The sequence below is a fragment of the Vicia villosa genome, unplaced genomic scaffold (genome assembly GCF_029867415.1).
Source record: "Vicia villosa cultivar HV-30 ecotype Madison, WI unplaced genomic scaffold, Vvil1.0 ctg.004641F_1_1, whole genome shotgun sequence".
NCBI lineage: Eukaryota > Viridiplantae > Streptophyta > Magnoliopsida > Fabales > Fabaceae > Vicia > Vicia villosa.
In genome coordinates this window covers 22,470-47,940 of record NW_026706484.1, presented here as the reverse complement: position 1 = coordinate 47,940, position 25,471 = coordinate 22,470, and the positions used below count along the sequence as shown (strand labels likewise).

General features: G+C 35.8%; 1 protein-coding gene and 1 pseudogene across 1 annotated transcript; one reads left to right on the top strand and one right to left on the bottom strand.

Moving 5' to 3' along the window:
• Positions 1-11,358: 11,358 nt before the first annotated feature.
• Positions 11,359-19,873, bottom strand: LOC131642208 (tyrosyl-DNA phosphodiesterase 1-like). Its single transcript, XM_058912478.1, has 15 exons — positions 19,562-19,873; positions 18,717-18,887; positions 18,415-18,618; positions 17,900-17,960; positions 16,884-16,960; positions 16,526-16,783; positions 16,273-16,362; positions 16,004-16,138; positions 15,591-15,740; positions 13,993-14,096; positions 13,261-13,314; positions 13,044-13,134; positions 12,726-12,803; positions 12,433-12,586; positions 11,359-12,353 (listed from the first exon to the last, which is right to left on the bottom strand). The coding sequence occupies exons 1-15, from the start codon at positions 19,763-19,765 to the stop codon at positions 12,283-12,285; spliced, it is 1,902 nt and encodes a 633-aa protein (XP_058768461.1). The 5' UTR covers positions 19,766-19,873; the 3' UTR covers positions 11,359-12,282.
• On the top strand, positions 19,770-22,085 carry LOC131642210 (probable E3 ubiquitin-protein ligase RHY1A; annotated as a pseudogene).
• The last annotated feature ends 3,386 nt before the right edge of the window (positions 22,086-25,471 follow it).

Genomic DNA, 25,471 nt, shown 5'->3' with positions numbered 1-25,471 from the left:
CGATTTTTCCCGACTTTCCTAACAGTCACAACACACACAAAACATAAAATACTTACAATGTTGGGGTGCCTCCCAACTAGCGCTTTGTTTAACGTCGGTTAGCTCGACGGTCCATGGCGGCTTTACGGATCAAAAATCGGAACGGATTCCGAACTTCGATCGACTTCACCACCAAGATACGGCTTGAGTCTTTGGCCATTCACAGTCCAACTTTCATTTGTTGTCGGATTTTCAAGCACAACCGCTCCATAGTCTTTTACTTCCTTGATTCGGAACGGACCCGACCACTTCGACTTTAATTTACCCGGAAACAACTTCAATCTTGAATTAAACAATAGAACCATTTGGCCTTCTTTGAACTCCTTCTCCACAATCTTTTTATCATGATACCCCTTCACTTTCTCCTTGTAGATTTTGTTGGATTCATAGGCTTGTAATCGCAATTCTTCCATTTCAAGCAATTGCAATCTTCTCATTTCACCACTTGCCTTAGGATCAAAGTTAAGCAACTTCAAGGCCCAAAATGCCTTATGCTCCAATTCTACGGGTAAATGACAACTCTTCCCGTAAACCATTTGAAACGGAGTAAAACCAATCGGTGCCTTGTATGCCGTACGGTAAGCCCATAAAGCATCATCCAACTTTTGTGACCAATCCTTTCTTGATGAAGAAACAGTTTTTTCCAAGATTCTTTTAATTTCTCGGTTGGACACTTCGGCTTGACCATTAGCCTGTGGATGATAAGCCGTGGTTACCTTATGCTTCACACCATATTGTTGTAAGACTTTTTCAAGTTGTGTGTTGCAAAAATGTGAGCCACCATCACTAATGAGAATCCTTGGTGTTCCAAACCTTGTGAAAATGTTTTTCTTTAAGAACTTGATTACGGTCTTTCCATCCGCCTTTGGACATGCTATTGCTTCCACCCATTTTGAAACATAATCAACCGCAACCAAAATATACTCACAACCAAAAGATGAAGGAAATGGTCCTACAAAGTCTATTCCCCAACAATCAAACACTTCCACTTCTAACATATTTGTCAATGGCATCTCATTCCTCTTACTCACTCCACCACTTCTTTGACAATTGTCACAACTTTTTGCATGCAAGTAGGCATCTTTGAATAACGTAGGCCAATAGAACCCGGATTGAAGAACTTTTGCCGCCGTTCTTTGCCCACCATAGTGTCCACCATAAGGTGAGTTATGACAATGCCACAAGATTCTCATTGCTTCTTCCCTTGTCACACATCTTCTTGACACACCATCCACACCAATTTTGAACAAGTATGGATCATCCCACACATAGAATTTGGCATCATGAAGAAACTTCTTTGTTGCACTTTTACTCCAATCTTCTGGCATCCAACCCGATGCCTTATGATTAGCCATGTCAGCAAACCACGGCCTTTCTTCCACCATGAACAACTTTTCATCCGGGAATGATTCCAAAACCTCTTCTTCTTTGTTTGTTACCTCTTCATTCACCAACCTTGATAAATGATCCGCCACCAAGTTTTCCGCTCCTTTCTTGTCTCTAATCTCTAAGTGGAATTCTTGTAGCAACAATATCCACCTAATGAGCCTTTGCTTTGAATCCGGCTTGGTAAGCAAATACTTTATCGCTGCATGGTCAGTGTAAACAACAACTTTCGAACCAATTAGATAGGACCTAAATTTTTCTAATGCATATACAATAGCTAGTAGTTCTTTTTCAGTTGTTGCATAATTAATTTGTGCTTCATTAAGAACCTTACTAGCATAATGTATAGCATGAAAATTTTTTCCTTTTCTTTGACCCAACACCGCTCCTACCGCATAATCACTAGCATCACACATTAGTTCAAAATCAAGTTTCCAATCGGGTGCTATGATTATGGGTGCGGTGGTCAATCTTTGTTTCAATTCATTAAAAGCTAAAAGGCATGCATTATCAAAAACAAAAGACTTATCTTTGTTGAGCAAGTTGCTCAAAGGCTTTGCAATCTTTGAAAAGTCTTTGATGAATCTCCTATAGAATCCCGCATGGCCTAAGAAGCTTCGAATTCCTTTGACATTTGTTGGCGGTGGTAACTTTTCAATAACCTCCACTTTTGCTCGATCAACTTCAATTCCTTTGGAAGAAACTTTGTGACCAAGAACTATGCCTTCGGTAACCATGAAATTGCATTTTTCCCAATTGAGGACCAAGTTGGTTTCAACACACCTTTTCAACACGGCATCTAAATTCTTCAAACAAAGATCAAATGAGGCTCCAAAAACGGAGAAGTCATCCATGAAAACTTCCATTGTCTTTTCTATGAAGTCCGAGAAGATGGCTTGCATACATCTTTGGAAAGTGGCCGGTGCATTACACAACCCAAACGGCATTCGCCTATAAGCAAAAATTCCAAAGGGACAAGTGAACGCCGTTTTCTCTTGATCTTCCGGATTGACCGAAATTTGGTTGTACCCGGAGTAGCCATCCAAGAAACAATAGAACTCTTGACCCGATAACCTTTCCAACATTTGGTCCATAAAAGGTAAAGGGAAGTGATCTTTCCTAGTAGCTTGGTTAAGCTTTCGGTAATCAATACACATCCTCCAACCCGTCACGGTCCTTGTCGGAATCAACTCATTCTTTTCATTTGTGATCACGGTCATTCCTCCTTTCTTTGGTACCACTTGGACTGGACTCACCCATGCACTATCGGAAATAGGATAAATCATTCCGGCTTCCAATAGTTTCACCACTTCCTTTCTTACAACTTCTTTCATTGTAGGATTCAACCGGCATTGAGGTTGAGCTACCGGTTTAAAATCCTCCTCCATCATAATTTTATGCATACAATAGGCCGGACTAATTCCTTTTAGATCGGAAAGAACCCATCCTATCGCCTCCTTGTTAGCTTTCAACACATGAATTAATTTCTCTTCCTCCTTTTTAGACAATGAACCACTAATTATCACCGGCTTCTTACCACCTTCTTCAAGAAAAACATATTTCAAATGGGGCGGTAACATCTTCAATTCTAATTTGGTTTCTTCCACCTTTGGCTCATCTTTCAACTCCTCCATCTTTGCTTCAAAAGGACTTATCTCTTCAAAAACATCAAGATCTCGCAAACACTCTTCAATCTCTTTTTCTTCTTCTTCATTGAGAACATCAAGAGCTTTGGTTAATGTTTTCTCAAGAGGATTGAACACATGAGCTCTACTTTCAACTTGCATGATAACTTCCTCCATAGCATCAATTCTAAAACAATAACTTGTATCATTTGGATGTTTCATTGCTTCCGAGAGATCAAAACACACTTCCTCATCTTGGAACCTCAATTTCATCAAACCATCATCAATGTCTATCATCATCCTTGCCGTCTTCATAAAAGGTCTTCCTAGAATCAACGGGGTATCAACATCTTCCTCCATATCAATAACAACAAAATCAACCGGAAAGAAGAACTTGTCAACTTTCACAAGTAAATCTTCCGCTATCCCAAAAGGCATAGTTGTAGACTTATCGGCTAATTGAAGTGTCATTCTTGTATTTTTCATATCAACAATGCCTAACCTCTTAACCATGGATAAAGGAATCAAATTGATACTTGAACCCGTGTCAACCAAACCTCTTCCAATATGAATGTCACCAATAGTAACCGGCAAAGTAACTCTTCCTGGATCTCTTTCCTTCCTTGGTAAAGTACTTTGAATGATGGCACTACATTTAGCATCTAGGACAACCGTTTCGGGCTCAGTGTAACTTCTTTTCTTTGTGAGAATGTCCTTCATAAACTTGACATATTTTGGCATTTGCTCTAAAGCTTCACCAAAAGGAATATTAATTTGCAATTGCCTAAATATGTCAAGAAAACGAGCATATTGCCTCTCATTATCCTTCTTTGAGGGAGCATGAGGATAAGGTAAATTACGAACGGGAGAACTCATAACTTTCTTCTTTCCTTCTTTAATCTTTCTCTTTTTCTCTCTATTTTTTTCTTTTTCTTCCTCACTTTTTTCTTCACTCTCATTTTCAACTAAGACTCCCTCATTTTTCTTTGGTTCTACTTCACTTTCCACCTCTTTCTCCTTTTCTATCCTAACTTCCTCCTCCTCGACCTCCTTCCCCACTTCACTTTCAAGCACCCTCCCACTCCTAGTTACAACCGCTTTGCAATGCTCCTTAGGATTGGTTTGAGTGTTTGCCGTGAATGATGGTCCGGTTTGCTTCTCGGCTAATTGTTTTGCAAGTTGGCCGACTTGAGTCTCTAAATTCTTTATTGCCGCTTCATTACTCTTTTGATTCGCCATTGATGCTTGCATGAATTGATTTAGAGTCTCCTCCAACTTTGAAGGCTTGTCTTGAGAAGGTGGTTGTTGTTGATAAGGACTTTGTCTTTGTTGATAATTATCTTATCTCCACCCTTGGCCATATTGTGGTGCATTAGGCCTTTGTTGGTATCCACCTTGGTTTTGGTAAGGAGCTTGTCTTTGTTGATAGCCTCCTTGATTTTGATTCGCCATGTAATTCACTTCATTCACCGGTGGACAATATCCGGTAGGGTGGTCTCCACTACAAAGCTCACACGAAGCAACTTGTTTGTTCTTGTTAGGATCATTTAATTCCTTGAGTTGTTGAGGTAACCTTGCCATTTGTTTTGTAAGCTCCTCCACTTGTTGAGAAAGAAGCTTGTTCTGAGCAAGAATAACATCATTGGTTCCTAATTCAATAAGTCCCGGTTTCTCTTGAACAACTCCTCGGTTATGTTGCACCTGATGATCATTCCTGGCCATTTTCTCAATTATCTCTATTGCCTCCTCTGCTGTCTTAGCCATTAAGGAACCTCCAGCTGTAGCATCTAAAAGAAGCTTCGGTTGTGGTTGTAAGCCATTACGAAAAATGTGAATCTGGGTGAGCTCATCAAAGCCATGACTCGGACATTTTCTCAACATTGACTTATACCTTTCCCATGCTTCATTAAGAGTTTCATTCACACCTTGAGAGAACACTGAAATTGCTGTTTTTGCTTCAAGCAACCTTGACTGAGGAAAGAACCTATCAAGAAACTTTTCTTCTAACTCATTCCAATTTGTCATGGTTTGAGTAGGTTGATCAAGGTACCAATCCTTTGCTTTACCAATCAATGAGTGAGGAAATAATCTTTTAAACACTTGCTCTTCCTCTCTTTCAGGTGCTCCGACTGCTCCGGCAATTTCATAGAACTTTGTCAAGTGTGTACATGGGTCCTCATGATCAAGTCCTGAAAAAGGACTAGCATAAAGTAGTTGAAGAATGCCAGTCTTCATTTCAGAATTTCTTGCATTGTTGTCATTTCGTGCAAACTGGGCTGCTCTTCTTGGACTGTTAGCACATGGTGCTCTTGGCGGTGGTGGTGGTGGTGGCGGTGGGTCCTGTTCTCCATGCCCTGCCATCTCTTCTTCTATAACTTGTGGTGCTGATGAAGTAGTAGCTTCTTGGGCTAATCTTCGTTCTTTGGCTAGTTTCCTTCTTCTTCTAGTTTTACTGTTCAATCTCCTTGCGGTTCTTTCAATTTCTGGATCAAAAAGAAGCTGATCTGCTGGGACACTCCCACGCATAAACCAGAGCTGAAACACTAACCAAAAAGTGAGCAAAGACTAGGCAATAATACTAATATTTATACTCAAAACACACAAAAACTATTGCTATGCTTATAATATCTTAACGCCAATCCTCGGCAACGGCGCCATTTTGTTAGTAAATATAGGATAAGTATTTTTAGTATCGTCTCCTCAGGGATTGATGCGATATTATCGCCGTTCTACAGCTTAGTGTATTTTGAGTTAAGGTTCTGGATGTTTTTAGTGTCATAAAAGATAAATAGCATGAAAAGAAATTAAAGACAATAACTTAGGATTTAAAAAACGGTTTGGTAAAACTGTGTCAAGATTAGTTTTCATTAGCTTGCTTTTGAATATACTCTGATGATCATGTATATGAACATATCAATGATTAATACAATCACGTATCCTCTCGATACTGTTTATCTCTAAAGCAGTGTCGTGATTGTTATTATATTAACCGTCAGATGATCTCTCATGCCGACAGTTGACATAATAACCTTTAAAGTTTGATACAAGTGATTATCAACTCACAAATCTATCTCTAGAGTTTGATTGTTGATAGATGAATACCCTTTTGGTCAAGATTTGAAACATATCTCTCAATAGTGTATCAAAACAACATATAAACATGAATACAAAGATATTCACCATATATTAATCACCAACAAGGTTCATATACAAAAGATCAAGCTAAATACATACTCTACAAGCTAACTACCTCTAATCTTGACACATGAGGAGTTTAGCTATCCATAGCTTTAACAACAAATATCAACACAAGACCTCCTAGCATAGGAATTCAAAGATGATGAAGAAAAATGCTTGAGAAATCTTGAAGATTTATGAGTTTTTCTCTCCTCTTCTCTTGCCCTAGAGTGTGTGGTTGGTAACAATGAATATAACAAGATAAGGATCCTCCAAAATATCTCTAAGTGCCTAAAAGTAGCCACTTGAAAAAGTACCGCCGCTTAGCGCCCAGACTGCCGCTAAGCGGAGCACCAAAAATATCTGCTTCCACGCTGGAGACCGCTAAGCGGGCTGAGGCCGCTAAGCGGGACTTGCTGAGCACAAATTTTCCTTTCGCCCCTGGAAAGCGCGCTTAGTGGCCGCTGAGCGGCCCTTGCTGAACCAAACTTCTTCATTAAGCCTCCAAACTTGCTCCAAATTGCATCCTTACCTCCTATTACTTGCCAAAATGCATAGAACCTACAAAAAACATAAGAAAAGCTTAAAAATTACTATACTTACTACTAAACTCGATTTTATTTATTTACACTATTACGAACCGAAATTAAATAGAAAAGTAATGAGAAAAGTTATCAAAATACCACAAAAGTTTATCAACAAATATCCACATTTTGGATTCTAACAGATAGTCTCTTTCCCTCAACAAAAGACTTTAAGAACAAGAAAGATTTTAACTTAGGGTAGGTAACTCTTAATTGCTTGCTTAATTCAAACAAATTCAAAATGTTTTTCACACCTCCTATTTCAAAACTATTTTTAAAGACTACACTTTGTATACATCCTTACAAAAATCATTACAAAGTTAAAGTACTTTTCAAAATCTTTTTCCTAAACACACACGACACTTTTCAAACAATTCAAACAAACTAGTGAGCTAAGCAATTAAGAGCTCGTGGATAACCATGGATACAAAGGGTGCTTACACCTTCCCTTTGTATAATCTACCCCCCGAACTCAATCTCTTTCAAAGGTCTTTCCTGTTCTTTTAGTCTTTTCTAATTGGATAAAATAAAAATCGGTGGCGACTCTTACTATCCACACATTTAAAAAGTCAGTTCTCCCACCGTATTACAACTGGGTTTGGGTTCGGGTTCGGGTGTCACCCGATATTTCGGGTGCGGGTTTGGATAGTGTGAAACCCGCACCCGAAACCCGACCCCATTTCCTTATACTCTGGATGGTTGGCATGTGGGACCAACATCATGTGCAAGTATCTGTCCGAGCGGTGCATCCGGCAGTTTGGATACGTGCAGATCATTCCCAAGTCACCCTTCCAAGCTGCCTATATCTGTAATATTGGTAGAGACCTGGAAGACATTCTGGTAGATTTTGAGAATCATCTAGTACCGGTGGAGTATAGGACTCATGATGCCATATCTCAGTGGAACTATGTTGAGGGTTACATGACATGGTTCTATAAAGTGTCACACTCTTACATGACACATAATGCTCCTAGACGTCCATCTAGGCCTGTTCACGAGGAGCTCTTGGAGAATTAGCAAGCATTGGACGACCATGTCGTTGATGTGTTGTCGCAGAGTCAAAACATTATGCAACTTACACGTCACAGATTAGGAATACACAGTAGAATATTTTGATTGTATTTTGTTTAATTTTAATCAACTTTAAAAACAATGGTTGTACCAATATATTCGATTTCTATAATATTTGGTTTTATGAAAGCTTTATGTGGTTCTATAATATTCGTTTTTATTAACCGTTGAAACAAATAACAACATTTTTAATTGAATTGAAATTAGTTTGGATTGAAAACGCCACAACATTTGAAAACTAATTCTGGAAAAATTATACAACATTTGGGTAGTGTAAAACCCGCACCCGAAACTCAAAATCACACCCGTTTATATATAAATATTATATATAAATATATATATATATATATATATATATATATAAATAATATATATATAATATATATATATATATTATATATATATATATATATATATATATATATATATATATATATATATATATATATATATATATATATATATATATATATATATATATATATATACCCAAGCCCGCACCTAAACCCAAACCCAGTCAACTCGGGTTTTCACCCATTGATTCAGGTGCGGGTGGGCTCCGCGGGTTTGGGTTTTCGTGCCATCCCTACTCCTAGGAAAAATTCGAAGATGCCTCTCCAAAGTCAGATTTTGTCCTTAAAAAATCAAAAAACCTCCACGTTTCTTAAGGAAATTGGTTCAGAGATGCATCTCTGAACTTTTGCTTGTATAATTTTTCCAGAATTAGTTTTCAAATGTTGTGGCGTTTTCAATCCAAACTAATTTCAATTCAATTAAAAATGTTGTTATTTGTTTCAACGGTTAATAAAAACGAATATTATAGGACCACATAAAGCTTTCATAAAACCAAATATTATAGAAATCAAATATATTGGTACAACCATTATTTTTAAAGTCGATTAAAATTAAACAAAATGCAATCAAAATATTCTACTGTGTATTCCTAATCTGTGACGTGTAAGTTGCATAATGTTTTGACTTTGCGACAACACATCAACGGCATGGTCGTCCAATGCTTGCTGATTCTCCAGGAACTCCTCGTGAACAGGCCTAGATGGACGTCTAGGAGCATTATATGTCATGTAAGAGTGTAACACTTTATAGAACCATGTCATGTAACCCTCAACATAGTTCCACTGAGATATGGCATCATGAGTCCTATACTCCACCGATACTAGATGATTCTCAAAATCTGCCAGAATGTCTTCCAGGTCTCTACCAATATTACGGATATAGGCAGCTTAGAAGGGTGACCTGGGAATGATCCGCACGTATCCAAACTGCCGGATGCACCGCTCGGACAGATACTTGCACATGATATTGGTCCCACATGCCAACCATCTAGAGTATAAGGAAATGGGGTCGAATGGAACTTTATTCCGATGAGTACCGTATGACCTCCATTTTATGTCGTCATGTTGAGTGCGGTCAATACACACATGGTATGGCAAGATATGATCATTCCCTCTGCTAGGGACAAACTGGCAATCTTATGGACAATCATGAGTATAGGTCAGGGAACGTGCAAATCCGTGGATGCGGTAATAGTGAGCCAGGATCCATCCCTAAAAACCAATAAAAAAAGGTATCAGTAACAAGTGTAAAAAGAAAAAATTAGTTTGTAACTTAATAGTGGGATTTAGAAACTACTGGTAAGCAGGGTGCATGAGCCAGTCATATGCTTTGTCGTCCATTTGTAAGCTTCATTCAGGTTATGGTACAGGTAAATCAAGCACGGTGCCCCCCAATTTCACTCGCGAATGGACTCCAAGTCAATGAAATATTTTTAGGTAGTCCACGTCCATGTAGTTAGCACTTTTGTCCACAAACATGGACGTGCCAACCAAGAACAGGAAGTAGCACCTCATGGCACACTCCTTATGGTACGCAACCCAGAAATCATTAGTGTATGGGTGTTCTATGTCTCCAAGTTTTTTTCATACAATTTCGCCTAATAGGAAAACTTGGCATGTGCACTCCTGGTGCTTCTACACTGCTCAGAGCCATATCTTGAAAAAAATATAACAAATTATGACATAGGAAAGAGTTCGGATATGCATCTCAGAACACCTGAAACATCCTAGTTCGGAAATGCATATCCGGAAAAAAGTTTCGACTGCTTTAATGGCAACAACTTTTTGCAATTGTCCTAACTCATTCAAACTCAATCAAACTCATCTAATCATATAAATAGAGTCTCCAAACAGGAACACTAATCTGTTTGAGCTATGCAATGCATTAAAACTAACATATTTAAGCTAATACATTAATCAAAAATCAAAATAAGCTAACTGAAAAAAATTACTCAAAAATGTGTTGATGAGGGATTAAAAAGCTCTAATGTTGAATGAAGTAGGTAGAAGGAGTTGGGAATGGTAAAAAACAAGTAAATGTAGCTTCAAAACTTGTTCTTGAGTGGGAACTTGAAATAGGTACATTGAGGTAAAGAGAAAATGTATTTTTTGAAAAATGAAGAATGAGAATAGAGAAGGTCTGACGCGAGCTTTAAATATGCTCGCCTAGTTCGATGATGCGTCTCCAAACTATTTTTTTAATTTAAAAAAAGGTTTACTGAACACACCCTTAAAATGACTTCGGTTGTGCATCTGCGAATTTTATTGAGAAAAAATGGTTTTTGATACGTCCGGAGATGCATCTTCGAAAATATGGGACGTTTTGGAGATTTCGCGTAGTGTCTAAAAAAATGTATAAGGATGGAATGAGAAATTGCCCTTATTTATTTTGGAAATTTCGTGTAGAGCCTGGAAGAATGTATAAGAATGGGATGAAAAATTGTCCTTGTTTAAGTTTATCTTATGTTATGACATTGTTTGGAGGAGCTTATTTAAAAAGCTTATAGTCATTCATAAACTTTTTTAAACTTATTTTTATAAGTTCTCAAATACCACTTATGAAAACAATTTAGAGCACATATAAAAATAATATAGATTTATTTTACCTTTTGTTAAAAAAGCAGACCTTTATTTATAAACAAATGTCTTTTCATTTTTTGTCTTTAAATATAAGCAAATTTAAATAAATTTAAGCAGTTAAAACCTTTATTCTAAAACTATTTCTGTATTAAGTAATGTTAGTTCTGTATTAATTTCTGTATTAATGATAGTGAATAAGAATGACAATTCGGTTAAATATAAATTAATAAACTGTGTTAATTCTTTTATATAAATAAAAACATTTAACTAGAGCAAATTGTCTTTTCTTTGTTTGCTTATAATTAAGGCCTCTCAACCATGAAAAAAAATCCTTAAATCATGAAAATTAAGAACTTTGACATTAAAATTAAATTTATTAATAATTCAAAAAAAAAATCTAAAACTATTCTTGAAAATAGATAATTAAATTATCTTTCCTTTGCAGTACTTACCACTTGAAGGAAATGAGGTAAAAATAATAATTAATACCACTGAAATTTGAAGAGGTATTATAAAAATGGAACAGATAAATTTGTCAAGAGAATTTTATATCTATGAATCAATATAATATATAAATAAGGATCGGGCATTAATTAACGAGGGCATTAGTTAAGTATTCCAAATAAAAAAAATATTCTAGATTCAATCCATTGAATACACACAATATTCTTTAAAAAAATTTAATTATTTATGTTTTCAATACATTGAATACATATATTTTAGATAAAAACATATATTTTTAATTTATTAAACAATATTCAACTTACCTTTTTAATCTCTTAACCAGTGTCCGGGGGCACTCGTTAGCATTACCCTATAAATAAATATATAGACTTAAAACTTCATGAAGCACATGATGCAATGCAACACATCCTATCATTTCCAAATTAAGGGGAAGCACATGATGCAATGCAACACATCCTATCATTTCCAAATTAAGGGATTTCTTTGTTGCAAAACCAATTGTGTTATGTTCAACTTACCACTAGAGCTTTTCCCGATACAATTCAATCAAAAATTCGAACTGAACCATGATAAAATGTCACCCGAATCAAACCGTTCGAATTTACGCATAATCGAACCGAACCAAAACTATTGATTCGGTATACCGGTTCAAAATTCCGAAACAAAACTATTGGTTCGATATACCGGTTCAGAAGTCCGAACGCTAGAAGACAATTTTTCTCAAACCAAATTATTTGTTAGAACCAAACTATAATACTTTTTCCCGAATCTTTTAAATAAAACATTTTAAACTTGTTTTTAATATTTTTCATTTTCGATTTAAGTTTCGGTTGGGTTCACTAACCAAACATAATGGTTTGGTTATTTTAACTTCGAATCGGTTTGGTAGTTTTTTTAACTGGCCTACTTACTACAACTGAATTAGATAGGGGAGAGGGAACCAACTCATATGTACACTTAGAATGCCATCAATCTTGAACTATGCCATCAATCTTGAACTGCTTACATCCGAGGCCAAACCTGACCATAATCATCTTTCTTAAAATATCGCCGGTCCCAAGACCAAGGCACGTCTGCAGAGAGAAAAATGAATGTTAGAAAACAGATAACATGGGCCGGCCCACTTAGAACAGGAGAGTAACAGGGTGCCACCTTCGGAAGAATATGGCAGTGGAGGGAGTTCATAAGGCACAGGTAACTGGATGATAACTTCTGAAGATGAATGTATAGTATCCCTTGTCGGCGCAGCTAGGGTTACTAGCTTTGTTTTCTTCGTTTCAGATGTTCCCTGTGTTGCGCATTTATCCTGTAATTTCTGTCAGTTAGCGCGTTCGTCCATTTTTCATTTCAGAAAGGTGAGCAGAAGGATCTCTTCTCTCTAACCAGTTGAGAATTTATCGTATCAATCATAAAACATTATGAAAAAGAAAGGGCATGTCAGTCACCTGAGATTTTTTAACATGACCGGTACAGGAAAATCCACATCTGCGTTTCAATACTGACGGTAGAAAGAGCACTCCCAGCTGTAAGGAAATATGCATAAAAATATTTAGTGCATGCTCTGGAGAAAAGGATAAAATGTATTTAACTAATCCTCCAAGTATAAGAAAGAAACACTAATTAGAGAAACCACTACTTTTTACATCTTCAGATTCTTATGTGTTAGTGTCATTATGCAAGCTTTTAAAACAAAGAAGCTGGTCAATTTACTAGGGTCTGAATTGACAATAAGTAACTGCAACAGCTTGACAAAAACAACATACCTCATACGAACGAATCATCAACTGACTGTTATTCTTCTGAAGAGCACCCCAGGCAGCTTTGCTCAGATTTGCAGAAGTTAACAAGAACCAACTATTTGGGAAGATGGTGTTTCAAGGTTAACTATCTATATAATGACTTAGTAGTACACTAAATGACCGAAAATTCAAAAAACATTAGAAATCAAAGAGAATAGAATAGGTCTGATAAAGCTCTTACGCGAGATTCTGATTGTTGTAACGAGCAAAAGTCTTTATATGTGGCATAGCATGGCTGAAACAGTAAGAAAAAAAGGTGTAATTAGAGATACAAATTTTTATAACCTCGAATAAAAAGGGAGATATATTCCGAGTCTCCAAGTAGGCGTAAAACTGGATCAGAAACAATGCAAAAAAACAATCTTCATCGCAGAAAGCCCACTTCCTATTCATGATCAAATTGAGACAGAAGCAGTGATGAGGGGTTAGGGACATATAACAGTGTCAGTAACTCTCTTCATCCCTCCCAAAAGTATCCCAGTCCAACACCACTACCTTATATAACAATCCTTGTAAAGAGACTTACAACCTGAAAAGGAAAATCATCACTTCTGCTATTAGATTGTAGTAACATAATTTTTATTTATATGCACTGTTTCTAGTCCCCTGTTCCCCCTTCTACTTTTCCATCAAATTGGAGACTATTCATCTATCGGTGCGCTACTGTTTGTACTTTTTCTTCTGGAGGTTCAGATGAATCAGTGTTTCAGAGCCAGGGCCCAAAATCACTAAAGTTTACATTAGAAAGGCCAAGAAAGGGCTAGCACCTGATGGCAACGCTGTAAGCTGTGATGAACCTGATAGTGACTAAGAGAGAGTTTGTATTCAAACTAACTGCCCGCGGCAGTAATTGTGGGAAATGAAGTATATGTATAATGTATTATAACTTCAACTTAAAGATAAATTTCCTTACTGGCGACCAGTATGGCTTGCTTTCCATTTTGCCCAATACTTTTTCAAAAATGCTTTCTCTACATTCTTCATAGGACTTGGGATTGCACTTCCAGCAGCATAACCCTAGAGAATGATAAATGACGAAAAAAGTTGTTTCGGAAAGTTGCACTTAGAAATTCAAATACAAAAAACACCAAAACTTAATAAAAACTGGCACATCTATGTACAAGAGAAAATGAGAATATACTATAAAGCATGGGGAAATAAAAATAAATTCAAAATAATCGTTAAAGCCATTAAATTATTTTTATAGCTAAGCATTTCAGTTATTTATCAAGTTATCACTAAAAACCACGAGTGAAAGTAGAATAGGGAAGAACATTGGACCCAAATGCAATAGGTACCCCCAAGAATATTACCTAATAAAATCTGTTTAGAATCAAATCTTAATATTTATTACTAGGATTTTAAGTAATAATTATCCTTAGAATTAGCAAATCATACCAATTAGTATTTTGTATTTGTTTTATATGCTATTATAAAACATAAGAGGTGAGTGTAGTCTGATTTAGACAGGCAGAATCACAAATTCAACATGTATCAGAACAAGTTTTGATCATACGACTAATGGGGTTCTTTGTGGCGGCTGGTGGAGGCAAGTTTCCGTCGTCACCCACCCCTGAACAAGTTTTCTTAAAAAATTCCATACTTTATCCAGTGCTTTTTCCAGTGATTCGGCACCTCTTCTCCGCTAGCCTCCTAAACAGCCTGTTATTAGTTTTCACTTTTCAACAACTCTTTTGACTAATCGTTTTCCAGTGACACGTTTATTCTCTGGCATACACTTCATTGGCGTGTACCAGCAGCCACCGTTAACACCACCGTGACCATATTGTTGTCACTAGTCCTACCATCTGAATGACACCATCATCAGAGTAGCCATATACCGCCACTTATCAGAAAATTTTGTGGCGAGCAATTTTTCGGCCAGTTCTCCGGTGTTGTGACATCATTCTTTCAACATGACTTCAAATTCTCTGTTGTGTCATTCTTCTGGCATGTTCAGAATTTCTTCTTCCATCATTCACCTCTGTCAGTTGAAATATTATTCCTGCTTCCGTCATGTTGCTCATTCACCATGCTTCATCCAGTACTTACCTTTCCCATTGATGTGTTTCTCACCACATTCAGCTGTGCCTTATCCGATGAGACTCGCCCCCAAAAACCACCATAACCAACGTTGGAATTCTCAGACTAGCACAATTGTCTTTGCTACAATCACCTCCAGTCGCGCTACAACTTTCCGGCTACAGCCTAATTTCTCTAAAGTACACCCACAGTTGTAACTAGCTGAAAACATAGTATGCTTTAGCTTGTGAGGGAGTGTAAGAATCAAATCTTAATATTTATATTGCGATACTAGTTCACAATGACGCGCCGACTTTTGCTTATTTTAATATACTTGGGCATCAATGCCACGAATCTTGCTCACTTGACACTCTATACACAAGCCATAAAGTAGGAAACAACCTTTAAATTGATCAATGAAATGCAAACCAAAAGTAGTTTTCTTAGTTGGCCAGAATATAAAAAAGCATCATCAAGACCTATACTTACCTCTATTGAGCATCTGACATCTTCTACAGTAGGCCATATTATTTGGGGCTCCCCCATGCCAAGGGGTACTTTATCTTCAGAGAGACCTGCTGACATTGATGATGCCAATTCAATCATCCACTTTTCATCTAAAGAGCCAAGGGAGGAGAACTGCAGTAGATATAATAGGCTAAGTATAGCATCAAAACTGAACATTTATTCAGATGTTTTCTAAAATCTATCACAAAAATATGCATTATAGTCAAAAACATACTCCCATAAGTTGAAGACAATGAAATTGAAGAAAATATAAGCAGAGTATGATACTTTGACATTGATTTCTTCATCAAACATAGGATTAATGAATTAAGATTAAGCATGAAGCCATGAACTAACTGAAACAGAAAAAAGATTAACCTACAGCCTGAAAGTACCTGATAAACAAGGGGGGATTTCTTAAACTCTTCATCAAATGTACATTCTTGGAGCACAGAACGAAGCTTCATATGACCCCACTTTTTCAAACCATTACCAGAATGATATCCAGGTACAGATGCAATTAATCTAACCTGAACATAATGCAAAAAGCATCATACATCCTGATGTACAATGTATCCAAGAATGTAACAAATCATGCAAAAGAAATAGTAACTAATAAGTAACAAGGGTATCAATTTAAAAAACCAGTGAATCGGAAACATACCATTGCATCACTATAGTCAAACTTCTTGAAAAATGATGGACATATGCTAAAGTTTCCGAGGGATGGAAGATTAACAGAGAATTCTGGCCACTGAACCACCAAATAAGTCACGATATAAATGATATGGATAGTCATAATAGTAACCCTAATAACAAACTCGGTCAATCAACAAGATTAGTGTCAACTTCTGTAGATAATTAGGAATGCTAAAAAATTGGTTTTTGACGTATAAAAGAGCAATATATATCAATACCTTCAGTGCACTGAGATATTCAACCAAATCATTTTCAAATCCAGATCCCTTGCTCAGACTATTTTGATCTTTCCATGGAAAGTCTTGCATCCATAGACCTTGGCTTTTATTGTTCCAATCTACATAAATTAAGTTTGCCGTATGTACAATGACTCTTACTCCTCGAGGATATACAAGAAGCATGGCCTTTGAATGGTGTGTCCCAAATGAAATTGGAAGAGGCGGTTTATGCAAAATCCAATTTTTAGGTTTGCTTATCTAACAATCATAACAGTAGCAAGTGAACATTCATTTAACAAACCTTTTAATATTTAATTTAGCAAAGCAGGTTGGAAAATAAAGTAGATCTGATACAAACCTTCATGCAAGCCACCCTCTCATCACTCTCTCCATGAAGAACAAGCACGTGGGGAACTTTTGAGAGTGCAGGACAAGCTACACCCAGAAAATAATGGAAGAGAGAAAAATGCTAAAATGAGATATGAAAAAACAAAAGGACTTCAATCAAAATGCAGTAATGCACATGTATATGACAAATTTTACATCAATAGATCAGCCAATAGCCAACAATATGACATCATGGACAGAATGATCATTAGCTCCCTTAGTCTATGTCAATATGTAAATTATGCTATTATAATTTCCTGATAAAAATCATTTGACACGACATGTCCTACATCCTTGTATCTACACAATTACAAACTATATGCTACAAAGGCGTGGAGATGAAGCTTTTTTTTGGTAAAAAGTGTTAAGAGTACGCTAGACGTGAGGGTGGATGTTGAAGTTGAGAGTTGCGTTATTGGAATTTGTTTGAAGTCCCACATTGCTTAGGTTCCCGGACTACTGAATGTATAAATATGTAAGGGCAACTTCACCCTTTGAGCTAACTTTTGGGGTTGAGATCCAAGCATATTTAACATGATATCATAACCTTGTTTAAGATCCGGTAGGCCACCAGCTATCAAGTTTCCACTATCGAGCCATCCATCATTTATTTCCATGCTCCAGATGTTCAATCCTGGGCGTGAGGGGGTGTGTTAAGAGTCTCACATCGGACCATATATGGTTTGAACATGTCCTTATAAGAGGAGGCAATTCTCACCCTACAAGCCGGTTTTATAGTAAGAAGGAATGTGGGAGGGAGGGGAGGAAAAAACTATGAACAGCCCAACTGCAACCAGAAATTTCAAAATACAATGAAGAACAACAAACTTTGGAATAGTTTAAATAAATTTGTTCAGCATCTTGGAGTAGTTTCAAGAGCATAATGGAAGTCAGAATGCAAGAAAGGAAAATCAGGGATAGAAGAGAATGGAACAAGCAAAGAGGAATCAATTTGAAAAGCCATAACAACAAAAAAAACAAACTCACCAGGAACCAACCAGTCAATGTCTACCATGTAGTTTGAAAGGATAGCAACTAGAATATCCCCCTGCCAACAATAACCATTGAAATAAGTCAAGATAGTTTCAAATTTTTCCAGAATGCAACTTAACATGTGTGTATTTTTATGCAAAATAATTCTCAAACCAATCATGAAACAAAACAAGCTTTCTCTTGAAGCACTGCATGCTTATTCTTTGAATAGTTGAAAGTTGAAACATTCAATTATAGAGAATGCGGCGAGAACAGTGTACATTAAAATCAAATATAACTAAAAAGAGTACTGGTAGTAAGTAACACACTCTTTTCAACACTCTCTCCGTGGATCCCATTAAACTATGAGTGTCTCATAATCTCCTATTTAGTGAGACTCATTCCTAAAGTAACAGAACTCAGGTGAATTTCTCCCAATTGTGAAGAAAGTGTTGTAACCCGTGCTACATGTGGTACCAGGACTTGAGAGAGCATTTCTCATATAATTTATATCACTAGTCATTTCCTACCTGTATAACATCGCTTATCGAAACAGATGAAGTATTAGCCCAAGGTGGTAACCTTTGCACACGCAAAAGTCGAAAGGTGCAAGGTATTTGATCTTCGGGTACATGGAAATCACGAATAGCTTCCTCACGTGACCGGGAATAACCACGCTTTTGTGTCACTGCAATTTTGTCACACTTTTGGATCACTGCATTTCTTCCTCGTTCCTGCACATTTCAAACAACAATTAAATGGTTCGATTAAGTCCATACGTAGCACATAGTGGTAGGTATCACACAAATGCATCACAACACAACACACATACACGGGCTTCTTTGTCTGCACCACTTGAAGATTTTTGCAATACATGATACTTAAAAAGGTGGTGACCAGGAATGAGCTCAATTACATCTCCATTAGAAATAGTAACCGTTTCTTTGGAGTTAAGCTTCCTTCTCTTATTTCCAGAATTAACAACAACTGGATTCGTCCCTTCCTAAGATTCACAAAGCAAAAATCACTAATCAAAATAATCGAAAAAACATTATTATCATAATGTTAACTTGGCAATTGGATTGCATGAGTTAAAAAACGAGCAAATACCTAATGTAGTCCCCAAAATAGTTGTTGATTATAAATGTAACAACTTGTTTGTACTAATACATAAATATTAATAAGTGTTGCCGCTAGGGATTGAACTCTAGACAAGTAGATTACACTCATTTAACTCAACTAACACATATCAGTTGAGCTACCTCAGTCACCCTATTCCATCACATTATTAATATTTCAACATGAACCCTAAAATTGCAAAAATGTACTCAGATTCACCCTTCTATTTGAATCTATTATCAAATGTATACATAAATACATTTAAATAAATGTTACCGCTAGTGATTGAACCCTCGACCACAGTCATTTAACTCAACTAACAGGTATCGGCTGAGCTACCTCACTCACCCCATCTTAACCCGTCACATTAATATTTCAACAATGAACCCTAAAATTGCAAAATTGTAATCAGCTTCACCCTTCTATCTGAAACCTATTATCAAATGTATCAACAACATTACTAACATAGTTTCAAATTCATTCCCAACATTCTCACATTATAACACTAATTAGGCTAACATTTTGTAATTCAAAAATAATTGCAGAACCAAATAATACCACATGCAAATTTGCAGTGCCATCGGTAGAAGTGGTTATAGTGAGGTGTTTGCGGCTGAGCCTCTTGTCGGTGACGGCGAGGTTGTTCCGACCGATGATATTTGTGCCGTCTGAGATAGCTAGCTTGGGAGTTGAAGCTTTTTCTTCTTCGAAATTTTGATTCAGAGGAATCAAATAACCGATTTGAGAGTGGGAGAGAGACATTAATATGACTCGGAATCGATTGCAGGTTGGTTGTAACTGATTCTAGAACTTGAAACTATGGAGTGTTGATCTTTTTACTGGCGTGGTGAAGAGAAAGGTATAATAATAATAATTTTTACTTAATTTTATTATTTTAACACTCAATGTTTGATTTTGTTTTTTTAAGAAGGAAAAGGAATGTATAATTGCTAACGGGCTGTTTGGTTCGAGGTAAATGGAGGGGAGGGGAGAGGAGGGGAGGGGAGGAGACGGAATAATTATAACAAAATGTGTTTGATTCAATTTTTAGGAGGGGAAAGAAGGGGATGGAAGGGGAGTAAAATCCCTCCAAATCACACGTTTTGCGTTCCTCCAAATCGGGGGATTCGGATGGGAGGGGAGGAAATGTAACAATTAATATTTAATAAATTAATATATTTATTAAAATATCCTCAGTTTTATTTTATTATTTTAAATTATTATTTTCTTTCGTCTGTTTTTTGTGATTTTTCTCTATTGCTTCTCCTAATTTATTATAAATATTTTTTTACCTTCAAATAATTATTTTTATTTAATAAAAATTATAATCATTGCAATTTTTTATTTTTTATTATTGTTATTTTATTTTTATGTTTATTTATATTAATTTTTTCCTAATTTTGTTATATATATATATATATATATATATATATATATATATATATATTTCATATAAAATTTACCACTCATTTATTTTTGTTATATATATTCAACGCATAGATAATTTTGTGTAGAGAGTTATAATACGTATCAAGTAGTGGCGACGCCAGCGTCCGGCCAGGTAGGGCACTTGCCCAGGCTCTTCTTTCCCGAACTTCAAAATATCATCGCAATGGTATCTCTCTCACTCAGGAAATCGAAACTGTTCCAGGGAGTAGTCGCGGAACAGTGGCCGTGTTTAGATGTCGAATCATCGCGAGTTCTCTTCTTCTTCCTTTTCTTTCACTTTTAAGCTCAATTTTTGATGTAATATCATTGTTGTGATGTTATTCATTATTGTTGCGGGTTGTGGTTTATGAATCGATGAAGAATTGTTGTTGAGTTTACCGTTTCGCGCTATGCACATCAAGTGTTCGATGAAATGCATGAGCCATGTTCTTCTATTTTTCTAAATTGAAACGGTAAATTAGGGGTTCTGTTTTGGTTATTTTTTATACTGTGAAATTTGATCGAATCGATTTGGTGTTTGTTAGGAGCGTGCATCTGATAGATTTGATGTGAGGTATCGTCGGTCTTTGTTTCATGATAACTTTGATTCTGGAGAAAGGGTGAGAGGTATTCCAAGTTCGAGTGGTGGTAACAGATTACCTGTAGGTGTGAGACTTGCGCGAGAAGGACTCCTTCAGAGGTTGAGAAGAGAGCCTGTAGATAGAAACAGGTTTGATTTTCAATTTGTTTCTCTTCATTTTCTTTAAAATGCATGCTAGAAATAGTAATATTGCTATGTTTGTAGAACTAATAGTCTGCTACTATATCAAATGTAAGGTTGGGTATTTGAGGTTAAATTGTGAGTCGAAATGCTAACATGTGAAATCAATTTATTTGTGACATGATTGTATAGCAAATTTGTCTCTAAGATTAGCAACTAAGGTCATCTTCATTTTTTTATTTATTTATGAGTTTTTTATATGAAGTAGAGTAAATTAGCATTTTGCTCCTCGAAATTTTAAGCGTTGAACAGTTTAATTCTATTCAAATTTGCATAATTGCAATTTTCTCCTTAAAATAAAAATTTTGGATCCTTTTTCATAAGTCGATTGTTAGAAAGAATGTCACTATGCATTTGACATTAAATTTTCTTCTGTATAATTTTTTGGTTCTTTGTTCTTGAAGGCTGCCATTGCCTTTGATTAAGTTTGAACTTATACAATATTTTTCAGTGTTGGTTTCCTCAGGAAAAATAATAGAGATCAAATTGATGAGGAGGATCAAGAAAGTGAGTTATCAAGTGAAGTTGCAACTGAGGACTCTTTAGTTACTGACTTGACTTCTCAAATGGCAAGGTTCCAGCTCTTGCAAGAAACATCTACAAAGTCGTCGGGTATCACTCAGGAGGCCCTCGACTGTTTGCGTCTTGAAGTTTTTAGCAACACCAAAACGGAATCAGAATCCAAGATACTGCAAGATTGTGGGATATGCTTGGAATCTTTCACTGATGGAGATAAACTAATCCATTTGCAATGTGAACATAAATTTCACTCTACTTGTGTTGGATCCTTGGATTCGCAGTTGTGGAGACACCCCATACTATCGCAGATGTATAGTTGTAAGTAGTCGATTTCCGAAGAATGAAGTTGTGTAGTTGCCTAGATTTTCTTTTGTTAAATTTCTTGGTCGATTTTCGGTCATTAAATTTTTTGCCCAGGCTATATATTTTTTCTGGCTTCGCCACTAGTATCAAGTGTATTCTATTTTTTTAAATATGTGCTAAATTATAAATTTTTAATCACTCAATATTATAAACATTATCTACAAAAAAAAATATCTATGAAATTTTCACCTTTAAATATCATATCAGTTATATAAAATCATAAGGATAAAAATGAAAATTATTAATAAAACCCCTCCCCTGCCCTCATGAACCAAACATACTTTTAACCAAAATCCCTCCCCTCCCCTCGTTTGAACCAAACATACATATAATTAATAAAATGGTTAAATACATTTTACCCCCTGCCATATAGGCGTGTTTTGATTCTCCCCCCCCCCCCCCCTAAAAAAATTGTGATTCCCCCCTTGAGTAACCCAGATTCCAAATTGCATCCCCCCTCATGCTGACTTGGCCATGAAATCTTCATACTATTTCACTGTTTGGCTGACTGGGCGTCCAATTGGATTTTTATTTAATTGTTAAATTACACGTCATATTTTTGTTTACGTCTTTTAAAATTATTTCTATTAATATTTTTCAGAAATTAGTTTTTTTAAGGCAAAACATTTTTTGGTCCCGTATGCTAACCTCGGGGTTCATTTTGATCCCTTAACTTCAAAAAGTTTCATATTGGTTCCTTAACTCTTCAAAAGGTGTCATTTTAGTCCTTTTTAGCATATTATCGACGGATTTAGTGACCGATTTTTGAGTTTTTCCATCGCTAATATGACAAAAAGGAATAAAAAGGCCCCTTTTGAAGAGTTAAGGGACTAATATGGAACTTTTTGAAGTTAAGGGACCAAAATGAACCCCGAGGTTAACTTACAGGACCAAAAAGAGTATTTTTCCTTTTCTAAATTATTAAAATAATACTTTTGGGCTATTTTCAGGTGTGATCTCATGAAATCATAAATAACAAATTTGCTTATCTTGCTTCTAGCTTTCCAAAGAAAACACTTCCATTCCAATTGGCCCAAGATTGAAAGAATTATATTGACATGAAGGTGACTGCATGATCATAATTTCCAAAACCAATTACATAAAATTTTGATTGGTTTTATCTTCATGGTGAGATTTTGATGTCATACAGCATACCATACATCATTTTCTTGCCATGTTAAGCCAAACACGATGGATGGTGACATGCATGCACATGATATTTCTTTACCAAAAGTGATAAAATTCTGACTTCACCAAAACTTGTACGAGAAGAATGTTGTCAGCTCACACTTCACACTTTCTTCATTACCTCACCAAGACGCACAGGTTTTTAATTAAAACAACACAAAACGCAAGCTTTGTCACTCAAGGACAAATTTTGAAAACGACACCATTTGCCCTCTAACGGATTATTTAGTGTAAGGACCTCAGTGCTCTCACTCTTGACCCTCTATTTAAGCCATACTTACTCTCATTTTTTTCTCACGCATTCTTTGGTTCAAAGGCATTTTGTGAATTTATTTTTCACAACTTGATGTAAATTTTGTCGAGCTTAAATGTTGCATTCCAGGATGTTTAAAGGATTATAGATCTGCTTATATGCATCTAGCTGAGCCATACACTATGTATGAGATGTTTGTGGGTTGCATTTTAATTGAAATCCTGATTTGAAGCTTTCTAAAAATATGTAAAGATGGTTGAAACCGTCACTGGTAGCCTTGTTTTCTCTTTTATCTAGCCATGTTTTTAAAAACTAAAGGTTGCATGATGATCCTTGATGCAGTGTGAATGATTTTGATGTTTGATTCGTGTTGAATGATTGAGTATTAAGGAAGTTATGGTGATCTCATTTCAGCTTGTTGGTTTGTTTTGAAGGATCCACAACTATATTGCCTAGCTAGTTTAGTCACACGGTTACTATGGAAGCATAATTAATGTTTATAAGGCAATACAACATATAGGTTATTGAATTGAAAATAGTTTGATTGGGCTGCACTTGAACCAACAATTGGCTGAGCTCCATATCTAATATTTTGATAATTTATAAAAACAACTTCTAAAAAAAATATTAAAAAAATAATTTTCTTTATTTAAAAATAAGTAAAAAATTAAAAAATAGTTTAATAAAATCATAATTAAAAAAAATATGACGTGTAATTTAAAAATTAAATCAAAAATAAAATAAAAATCCAATTGGACGCTCAGTCAGCCAAACAATGAAATAGTGTGAAGATTTCATGGCCAAGTCAGCATAGGGGGGATGCAATTTTGAATCTGGGTTTCTCAAGGGGGAATCACAAAATTTTTTTAAGGGGGGAAATCAAAACACGCCTATATAGCATGGGGGTAAAAGGTATTTAACCTTTAATAAAACAATTGTATTGATCCAGGGTATTAGAAAATTTAACTTATCACTCCAAAATTAAACATGGCATCCCCATATTATTTATTATAAAAAATATTCTTTTTAAAAAAAACAATTTTTTTGGTGCGATGTTGAAATTTTCGGTAGTTTATTTGAAATTTCTAGTAAGTTAAAAGTTTTTGGAAATTTAGTTAAAGGGTGAAATTTTTGGCAGTGTATTGACTAAAAAATTTGTAACGATCATGATTTTGCTGACAGTTTTGTAGGATTGTGATTTCACCGATAATTTTATATGGTCTTGAATGAATCCAAAGTTGTGTAAATATGGGCATATGTTATAGAGAAAGACATCTAAAAAAATATCTCTTCCTCAATTTTTGATTAAGGCAGAAATATACTTCAATAGAGACAAATCTCTTGTTGAGTTTAAGCTTCCAGATGGCACCACATCTCTCGCCAACTTGATATCCAAGTTGAATGAATTGTTGCCTGATACCGATAACAAAAGGGTGAGAAAGATCGAGGATAATCAAGATTGAGTTGAAGACCGATGAAGATGTGACGGCCATGTGAAAATTATTTTGTCGTAAGATAACCAAGGGGTCGATCGAGTTTGATGCGCAGATTTTAAGATCATTCGACGAAATAATCAAGATGTTAGAGATTCTTCATGTATTGTTTCATGTTATGTTAATCTTCGAATCAAAACATGTAATAGCAAAAATATTATGCAATAAAAAGAACAGTGATAAGTATTATAAGCCACAAAATATACAAATAATACAACTATCAAATCAAAAAACTAAATAGGCTCAACGAGCTATGTGTGCTAGTCGGGATAATCTTGATTAGATCTCACCATCCGGGTTTACCAAACCCATGGGAATCTCTAAAGGATACAAATGATATGCAATGTAATATAATGTTGGATGCAAAACACGGTAACAGGATAACAAGCTTACAGTCACGAGCATGGAGCCATGGGTCTAACCATCCCAAAGGGTATGTACAA